General features: G+C 32.8%; 3 protein-coding genes across 8 annotated transcripts in view; 1 reads left to right on the top strand and 2 right to left on the bottom strand.

Annotated features, from left to right (window-relative positions):
• Nucleotides 1-1,652: 1,652 nt before the first annotated feature.
• LOC108740178 lies at nt 1,653-4,138 on the bottom strand. 4 transcript variants are annotated; one of them, XM_018474386.1, is made up of 6 exons: nt 4,029-4,130; nt 3,897-3,968; nt 3,736-3,811; nt 3,071-3,675; nt 2,898-3,013; nt 1,653-2,839 (listed from the first exon to the last, which is right to left on the bottom strand). In XM_018474386.1, exons 4-6 carry the CDS (start codon nt 3,194-3,196, stop codon nt 1,789-1,791), a joined length of 1,293 nt encoding a protein of 430 aa, XP_018329888.1. In that variant the 5' UTR covers nt 3,197-3,675; nt 3,736-3,811; nt 3,897-3,968; nt 4,029-4,130; the 3' UTR covers nt 1,653-1,788. The 4 variants fall into 4 exon arrangements, with proteins under 4 accessions (XP_018329888.1, XP_018329889.1, XP_018329887.1 ...); XM_018474387.1 differs by having other exon boundaries at nt 3,736-3,754; nt 3,809-3,968; XM_018474385.1 differs by having other exon boundaries at nt 3,736-3,968.
• Nucleotides 4,139-8,398: 4,260 nt separating this feature from the next.
• LOC108740189 (RWD domain-containing protein 2A) overlaps nt 8,399-9,407 on the top strand; it is a 10,221-nt gene continuing 9,212 nt past the window's right edge. The window contains exon 1 of the mRNA XM_018474408.2: nt 8,399-8,488. The gene's annotated coding sequence lies outside the window, so the exon portion shown is untranslated. The remainder of the gene's footprint in view (nt 8,489-9,407) is intronic.
• LOC108740183 overlaps nt 8,456-9,407 on the bottom strand; it is a 12,309-nt gene continuing 11,357 nt past the window's right edge. For all 3 annotated transcript variants that reach the window (XM_025973978.1, XM_025973977.1, XM_025973976.1), the window contains one exon: nt 8,456-8,985. In XM_025973978.1, the coding sequence (XP_025829763.1) occupies nt 8,673-8,985 (313 nt within the window). In that variant the 3' untranslated portion in view covers nt 8,456-8,672. The remainder of the gene's footprint in view (nt 8,986-9,407) is intronic.

Here is a 9,407-nt window from a genome sequence, read left to right on the forward strand (position 1 = left end):
GCTACATTTGTTGGACATAATTAATACACACTGGAGTTTCCGTCATGTCGTGTTCACACTGTAGTCCTTTCCAGCGGTAGGAACCCTAAAGAACTCGTAATTTTGATAGGTGGGAGCCACCTGGTTCCCCAATAGTCAACAATTTATAAATTTTGGCTCCTAGACAAAGCTTCTGAAAATAAAATTGCTTCGAATGTGTTGGGGTTGGGAGTTGAGATAGATGATTGAGGAAAAGAGTCAAGTTATTTTGCTCTGGTCAATCGAAGTACGAACTTTCCGCCAGCTTTCAGTAAACAGTTCGTGTTTCACTTAAATTGAAAAGATTTGGCAGCTGATCGGGAAAAATTACTACTTATAAAGTTGCCTGGCGCACATATGGAACAGGGAATCCGGAACAAATCGTTTTCGATGGTGTAATAAATATTGTACACTGTACCGGAAGGCTTTGTACATTACTACTTTTCAACGGTCACATTTAATATTCTATAAAAATTAATAAGTTAAAACTGCATAAAAATATTAATAAACCACAACAGCCTGTAACGCAATAATAATAGTTTTCGATAGATATATATATACGATTTTAATTAAATTTGTATTTGGAATTTCTTCATCTAAAAAAACAATTATTATTATTATTGTGTTATACATTATTTTTTGAAACTGTTGTGCTTTCTATTAGGTATAAATTTTAATTATTATTATCTCGGCATAATTTTAATTAAAATATATCAAAGAAATTTATCGATAATTTATAAAAAGCGAATAAATGCAAGACGTATGGGGATTCAAAGAAAAATAGACTTGTATAAAAATCAGGACAAGGATAAAAACTGATGGCCAGTGACTTATGATCCTCATTGCCTGAAGGCATCTAGAATCCTCCGAGAACATTTCCCATATGTATTCCTTCTGGGCTTTTTCTCCACCAATAAATTACTCGGGATATTACTAGGCATTAATATGTGACATAATTTTGTGTTGTTGTTGAATTTTACATTAGTAAAACATTAGATATAGTATTAAAAAAGTTTTTAAAATAATTTATTTTGTATTAGTGGCCAATTTGACTTTATTTCCTTTCCTGAAAATGCAAAAATATTCTCGACTCTCAGTAAAACTGTGAAGGAAAGGCAGTGTCCAGATTGAGGCTCCATTCCCTAAATTATTTAGCAGTTTGTCCAAGAGGCAGTGCTCTTTACTCCTTAGATTCATTCGAAATCCCTTGAGAATATCTGGACCATGTCTACTTCCAAAGAGAACACTGTTCATTCGCCTAATTGGCAACCCCTAGCAGGTTGCAGGAAATTTATAGTTTACAGTCAGTTGAAATAAGTAGTACAATAAATTAATATATTTCCCAAAAATGATGCAATATTAAAGAGAGAGGATAGTTTCATAATTTTTTATCATGATATCATCATCATCATCATCATCATCATCATCATCTCATAAAATTGTCAGTCTTAAGACTGGTTGGAGACGTACCTCCACTCAATTCGAAATATTTATTCTATAATCATATAACTACATGTTTTTCTTGATAGTGTACTATTATTTTATTTATGATAAGTAGTCCTTTAAGTATATTTGTGTATATATAGTTTACCAATGCGTAAGAAATCAAAAAAATGTAATGTTCAACTCAACATATTTATTAAATGCGTCTAATTTTCCATTCAATTTTAAACAACATAAAATTTTCTTTTTTGTGTTTTTTCACAAAGTGTTAACTTCATTTCGACTCAACCTCTCCAAAATACGCAAAATAGCCAGTTTAGTCATTTTCTACGTTCTTTTTAATTTCCTCAGCCTTCCAGCATAGATCCTTCCACTTCTTGTAGATTTCAAATCCGAACTACGAGTAGAAATCTTCTTTCCCCTTCTCCTCGAAGCTTTCCTTAATGCCGCGGCTTTCGTAGAAAGAGCTTTCAGTTTTCGTAGCTCCTCAAGACAAAGCCTACAACTTGGTCTCTTTCTTTTGTATTTACACTTCTTATCTGTAAAATAGCTCTTGTATTTCCTGTTCCTTTTCAGCCTTCTCCTTTGTCTTGTCATCATATAGGATTCGGTGGCATGCAAAGATGTGGCATAATCCATATTGTCAGCGAAAAAGATTGCTTGATCATTTAGTCCTTCAGTCTTACTTCTTCTGTCATTCACACAGGAAGCTTCTTCATTTGTTGTTGTGTTTCCACCACTGTCGGTGATTGGAACTGAACGTTTGGAATGATCCAAATCAGAAGTCGTTAAACTGTTGGAGGTAGCATCTTCTTCACGGCTACCAACTTGCTTGATGTATAATTTATTTCTAATAGAATTACTACTTCTTGTTTGTGCTTGGGCAACATCCTTGTTACTTGCAAGGATGTTCAGATCAGCTTGCGATGTACAATACTTCTTAAAAAGTTGAGCTTCTAGTTGAGGATCATCTAATTCGTCTTCGTCCGGGCCATTTTGGGTTACACGTTTTCTGTAGTATATGCCAACAGTCTTGCTGTCTTTATAATCAGCAATTGACCGTTTTTGAGACATACTAGACTTGGAATGTCTCAGACAACAGCTACTTCTTCGGTCCAAACACAATTTAGAAACCTTTGAAGGAGCACGACGAGGTGTTTTAGATTTCTTCTTTTTGGTGCCTGGAAGAGATCCTGAAGTGTTAGAATTTGTATCGTTTGACACTTCACCGATCTTTTGAAAACTTGTTTTAGACGTGGAGGACATTTCTGTAATGTCTGTGCAAAGGTACTTCAGTGCATCCTTCTTCTTTTCGTTGGTCCCTTCCGATAGGTTTTTAAGTAACCAGGACTTGTGGAGGTGTTTCTTCGGGCGGTTGCTTCAAAAATAAATTTATCAGTTTAATTAATGAAAGTTTTTATGGATGTTATTTTTACCCTGCTCGCCTTCTTCTGCTAACGACCATCAGCCCCTTTGAAATACCTTTCAAAATGTAGTACAGTCCACAAGCTATGACTCCCAATGATGGGCGAAGTAATCCTAGAATTGCAGGCTAAAAAGTCAACGTTTTTTTTTTATTATTCGTCTGTGATTTAGTTGTTTCACTTACTAAACATCCTGTGATAAATTTTGTGGGTGCATTGCTCCTGGTAATTGCCATGATACGATTTTTGTCAAGAACACGCCTTAAAATAATTGTAAGAACCGTTGCAGAAGATCCAACAGCTATATTCATTTTACAACTTCAAAGGGTTTTTGTTCAAGTCTTGGTCAGACCCCTGTCATTCTCCCTATAAATGTATCAGATGTTTACTTCTTCGGAAACAATTTCGCAAATAAAAAAATGTTTCAAGATGTTACAGTCGATATAAAATTAATCTTTATCATGCAAATATTATTGAAATTATACTAAACCGAGATTTTGTTATTTTAACATTGACAATGATGCCGTAAAATTCATCTTGACATTTCAGTAACTTGTCAATCGAACAGATAATTAAAAATGAATCATGATTTTATTTCAAATGTGATTTATTGACAAACACTTGATAGTGTTAGTTTAGAATTTTTTTACAAGACATTTCACCCTGCGAAACCAATGTTTCTGTCCCTTTGCCGAAGGTAGTAAGGATATATATCTGCCATTATGAAGTACACAATGAAACCACATAAAACTATGATTGGCCAATTGGGCTCGTCTGAATATGGCAGTACCTAAAAACAAAACCAATTTTGTCGTATTTTTTTCTGTTATATGCAGTTCTGATAACTAACCGTCCTCTCTTTCAATCCCCTAAAAATATTTTTTGTTACAATATGTCGTTTCGAAAATAAGGAATCGAAGAACCTCCTAAAAAATATTGTTATAAATGTGGCCACCACTTTGGCTACTCTTAATTTATGTTTTCGGGACATTTCGCAAAGAATTGACAAACCGTTTTGAACAACCGCGAAATCCAAAGCTAAACAATTTCGACATTCTGGACAATCTGCAAATTTCTTCAACACTAAAACAGACGCTAATTGTTAATAATAAACATAATTAAAACAAACACGCAGGTAGGTACTTTGAAATAGTTTTTAAGAAGTACGTTTGCACTAAAATTTTGAAATTTCTCCTAAAACTGACTTTTTTATGTGTCACTTTTTGTCATTAAATCAATTTAAATCTTTCTCGCTAATATTGTATGTATCCATTACAATTAGGGTTGCCACCCGTACTTTATTATAAAGTATTGTACTCTATTTCGACTGTGCGTACGTTATACTTTACAAGACACATAAAGTACGCAAAAATACTTTATTTAAGGCCTTAAGTAAACATCGTAATTTTGTAAGCGATTATTCGAAATTTAGAGTATTTTTACATCAATAATATTGCACAGAAAAATGGCAAGGCATATTTACGGAACAACCTGATTTCCCGAATCTGTTCAAAGTAGTTTCACTTTTGCTGTCCGTTCCGGCCACTTCAGCATTTACAGAAAGAGTATTCTCTGTTATGAACGCAAACTGGCTGGGCGACAGGAATAAAGCCTCATTAAATCTAATTAGAAATGAACTTTTTGTTTACTTAGATTTTTGTTTGCCATGTTTAGAGGCTATTAATGTATTTAAGAGCGACAGCAATTTGTTACTGGCTGCTAGGTGTAACAAAAAAAAAATAAAATACTTTATTCTTACGCTGAGTACTTTTTTTTAACCTTTTAGTCGAAAAATACTTTATGTAAAGCCTGAAAAGGTGGCAACCCTAATTACAATCCCTCTGTATATTATAAGTAATGAAATCACCCTGTATGGGGTCTCGTCAATACTGTCCTGATCAAGTTATAAAATTACGTCCCCGAAATAATTGTACTGCGAATCCTGAGGGAATTTAGCGTTGTGTCCCTCCCGCGACGAAGCCGACGCTCGGCGTCGTTCGCCGCGTAGCGTCGGTCCGCGGTGTCAGCGTCGTCCGCCGTTTATTTACGATGAGAAGCGCGTTCCCGGATGGATCGCACCGGGAATTCCCTCGGGGCCCTCGGGGCGCTTCGGATGCGCCATTTAGGTGACAAACAGGACAAAACAGAAAATTCGTGGAAATTATAAATATGTACATACATAAGAAACGCAAACGCAAAAAAAATATTGTTATATAAATATATGTACATTTACAAACTGTTTAATTTTTTCTTTTTTTTGTCTTTTAAAAAATATTTTTAGTCTAAAATTTTCGTGAAAATGTTACCTCTCTACAAAAAGAATTACATTGCAACATCAGCGACAAATTTTCCCTCATTAACCTGAGGTAGTATATAGTAGGGAAAAAAATTGAAAATGAATTTTCACATTAAAAGGAAATACTTCGAATATCCCAAATAAATAATACTTCCTAACAAATCCTTAGCTTTAAATAAAATGACAGATCAGTACTGTATGTAAATGAATAAAAGTAAAAATAAAATACTGGTATGCAAGGGAAGAAATAGTAGGAAAAGAACGAATATAAAGATAGGAGACGAAAAATTAGAAGAAGTGGCTGAGATACCTAGGAAGTCAGATAAGTCAGGATGGAAGGAGTAGTAGGGATATAAAGCAGAGAATAGCGTAGGGTCGTGTCGTCTTTAATAAAAAGAAGTCACTTCTATGCTCGCAAACGGTTAATTTAGAAATTCGAAAAAAGGTTGTTAAAGGGGTATGTTTGGAGCACGGCGTTGTACGGGTGCGAAACATGGACAGTGGGCGCGGCGGAAAAGAAAAGGTTAGAAGCGTTCGAAATGTGGTGTTATAGGCGGATGATGAGGGTAACGTGGGTAGAAAAGGTTAGAAATGAAGAGATATTGGAAAGAATAGGAGAACAGAGGACTCTATGGAAGTCAATAAAAAATAGGCGAGATAGGTTGGTAGGACACCTTCTCAGGCATGAAGGTCCAGTCAGAAACATATTAGAGGCAGAAACAGGAGTTAGGAGGGGTAGAGGTAGACCTAGATTAGATTACTGTTCGCAAATAGTTAAGAATGTGGAATGTTCTAGTTTTAGGAAAATGCGAAGATTAGCTCAGGATAAAAAAGAATGGAGGTACGTGTCCAACCAGTCTTAGGACTGACGACCTTATGATGATGAACAAATCCTTAAGAATTAAAGTTCGTCCCAAAATTACATAAAGTCTGACCGATAAATAAAACATCAAATGTAATTTTAATTAATTTAATTATATGTATGATAAGGATCTGGACCCCTTATCAAATCCCTTGGGTATGCCCCAACACTTGTGCGTGATACCACCCTGTGCAAAAGTAATGATGAATTACAATCATACAAAAAATATTCGATAGTGCTTTTGCATGTAGGTATGTATAGTGACTCGACTTTTTAATTCAAAATTATCAAAGTATTGAAACGGCGCCCTTGTTTAAAACAGATCAATGATCCTTCAATTTCCAATACATCGATACGTCACAGGGTGTCAACCGGATGATAAATGTTTGATTTGGATTCTATTCAGATGTAATGACGACCTAAACTTTCCTTTACACCCAACTACAGCATCCGTTATTAATGCGGTTATTTCTCCGTCTCTTTATTTTCATTGTTAATCCACTAGTCCGCACGTGTCAGACGGAAGCCCGAACTGAATGAGCACGTGTTTACAGATTAGATGAACTATTGTCTGGTCCAATAACATCAAGCCCTAATATGTTAAGTGCTTATCAAATAGGAAAAATCAAAAGTCAAACGTCCGTTCTCCAGCACACTCTAAATCCACTTATCTAAAATATTTTATTGATCTTCATTTATTTTATCATTGTTTTAAAGAGTAACTAGGCAGGTAATAACAATTATTGGTTTTCTCCAATTTTTATCACTATTAAAACAATGTGTGTAATTGTTTTAAATTAATTTTTTGCTTTTTCTTGTTTCAGAATCGAGAAAAGAGAACAACATGAAAGGTAGGACGACATCTTACCAATATAATTAAGTAATTAATTATTTACAAGTCGCTGTATACCTATATAATACAGTGCATCAAATAATATACAGATAAAATATTTTACATTAAGTAATACAAAAATATGTGATGATATTTAATAGCCCATCTATTTTTTTAAAAGACTGGCGGGGATTTTCTCTAATTGCTTTAATTACATATGTTACCAATTTCGTATTTAACATAATATTTTATTTACCAAATAATCTTAGCAACATAACAGTCAATTTTTAATTTTTTATTGATCTATAATCCAAACAGTATACGTATCCAAATTTTTATTAAAAACGGAAAAATTATAGTCAGATTACCTCTACTGTCGAAAAATGCACTTTATTGTATTTTCTCTAGTATTAATTAAACGTGAAGTGTCTCAAATATCGAAATACATAAAAAAAATGTATTACTTGAAAGTTAAAACACAAAAAAGTTTTTTAAAAATATTAAAATTCCGCCCAGTGGAAGCGTATTCTATAGGAGAAAAGCTGAACTGTTAGAGATTCAGCTGTCAGACACTGTTTCTCGTGGGTTACAATTTTGCTAGCAAATACCAGATGGAGCACGCTGTCCGTAATTTTATTTTAATATACGGGTGGCATTTTATTATTTTTCAAATGATATAAAGGGGTTAATAAAAAAAGACATATACAGACATTTTATTGTATAATCCTACAACTTGAAAAATAACTAATTAATAAATTTAGTCATACAAAAAGGAAATATGCAATAAAATATTGCAAAATTGCTTATTTTACACCATTACAATAATTTAGAAGTATATATTACAAATAACATAATAAATATATGTACACACAAAGATAGATAATAATTAAATAAATAATTTACGAACAGATTATGTAGGTATATTTATATACACATAAAGTTAAAATTGGGTTTAAACGTCTCGCCTGATAACTACCTACATAATATTTTTTTGATTTTTGAACAAGATTAAATACACTTTAATGATAATTAATTAAACAATAATAATACTGACGCAGCAGTTTTTTTTTATACATGTATGTACTAAACATTGTTTTTGTAATTTGTTCCAATTATTAAATTGTACAACAACGAATAACAAAAAAAGACACAAATTTATTAAACGTAAGTTTCAAAAAGTGTTTAAAATTATACAGGACACATATGGGACGCGCTGTATAAACAAATATTTATAAAACTGCGAATCAACAAATTTCTCAACGAAGTGAAGCGTGTTAGGTAGCGATAATAAGACGTGTCCTCGATCACATTTTCTCGAAAATTCAAATACAACAAAACAGTTTCCGTAAAATTTAGAAAGCACAATAATTATTAATAAACGATTTAATATTAGTGAATCAGTAAACAGTTAAAACTATTCTTTCGAACTTTACCTTGACACTTTCGTTTTGGTATCGCGTAATACTTAACTCCTGTTACGTATTTCACTATAGACTACTAAAACACACCTATATCTTGCAGATAAAATAAATAAAAAAGAACGCAATGAAATACAGTTCAATATTTACTCCGAGACGGGCAAAATCTGGGAAGGTGAATAGCGCTTTAGAGGGGTGAGTTTTAATCGTATTTTACCCTACATACGCGCGCAGCGCTTCGTACGTAGTAATTGTACGAAATAAAAACAAATGAATAAATAATAAACAAAAGTCTGTTTCAAATTTAACAATAACAAAAACAGTGCTTATTAGATCTACTCAATTAACAATTTTCGAAGAGTTTAGTATTAGCGATATATTAGGGGTGGTTCTTACCAATAAATGAAGCTTCCATTAACAATGTGTTGTCGCCACTTTTTGCATAAACAAAATGCCTATGGGATGGTGAAAAACAATGGATTTCGTCCAGTTTTGGTAATGTTGAGGCAATAATTTTTTCTTTGAACCCAACGATCCCTTTGTACACAAATACGATAAATGGCTGAGTGGGTGTATTTGTTAAAACGTACAACACTAGTTCGTCAGAAGGTAAAATTGAAAATTTTATTTGGAAAGGGGATTGCAGTTGAATGTCCTGGTATTTATCAAATTGCTGAGTTTTCAAATTAAGCCTGTAAAATGATAATAATAACAAGTGGCAGATAAAATTTTTTATCTGAATCTCAGTTTGTTAGTTACACTTTTATTTTATAAGTTAATTACTAATTAATTTTTACCAAAGCGTAAATAGTCGAACAGTGGAAAGCTGATGTTGATATTGTAATTAACGTTTATCAATTACAATAATGACGACAAATGAAAATAAAATGTACTACGTATAATAAGTTTACTTAAAGATCTTGAATCTTTTTTTGTAGAGTGTTGTGACTCGTTAAACGATTTTATTTTGATTGATTAAAGTAAAAATCAGTAAGTACGTACGTATATATACTATTATAGGAATACTAACTCATACCATTTTTAATCCTATATCTATATTTCTATATATTTATTTATATATTGACGTTGCTTCTTAGGTAATTTATATTTAAAG

This window comes from Agrilus planipennis, unplaced genomic scaffold (genome assembly GCF_000699045.2).
Source record: "Agrilus planipennis isolate EAB-ADULT unplaced genomic scaffold, Apla_2.0 scaffold158, whole genome shotgun sequence".
In the NCBI taxonomy this organism is placed as follows: domain Eukaryota; kingdom Metazoa; phylum Arthropoda; class Insecta; order Coleoptera; family Buprestidae; genus Agrilus; species Agrilus planipennis.

What these genes read in the sequence shown, in the direction of transcription:
- LOC108740178 (XM_018474386.1), bottom strand. Translation starts at nt 3,196, where the DNA reads ATGAATATAGCTGTTGGATCTTCTGCAACGGTTCTTACAATTATTTTA. An exon ending in AATTTATCACAGGATGTTTA is followed by an intron (nt 3,014 to 3,070) that starts GTAAGTGAAACA and finishes TTGACTTTTTAG; the next exon opens with CCTGCAATTCTAGGATTACT. An exon ending in AGCAGAAGAAGGCGAGCAGG is followed by an intron (nt 2,840 to 2,897) that starts GTAAAAATAACA and finishes TTATTTTTGAAG; the next exon opens with CAACCGCCCGAAGAAACACC.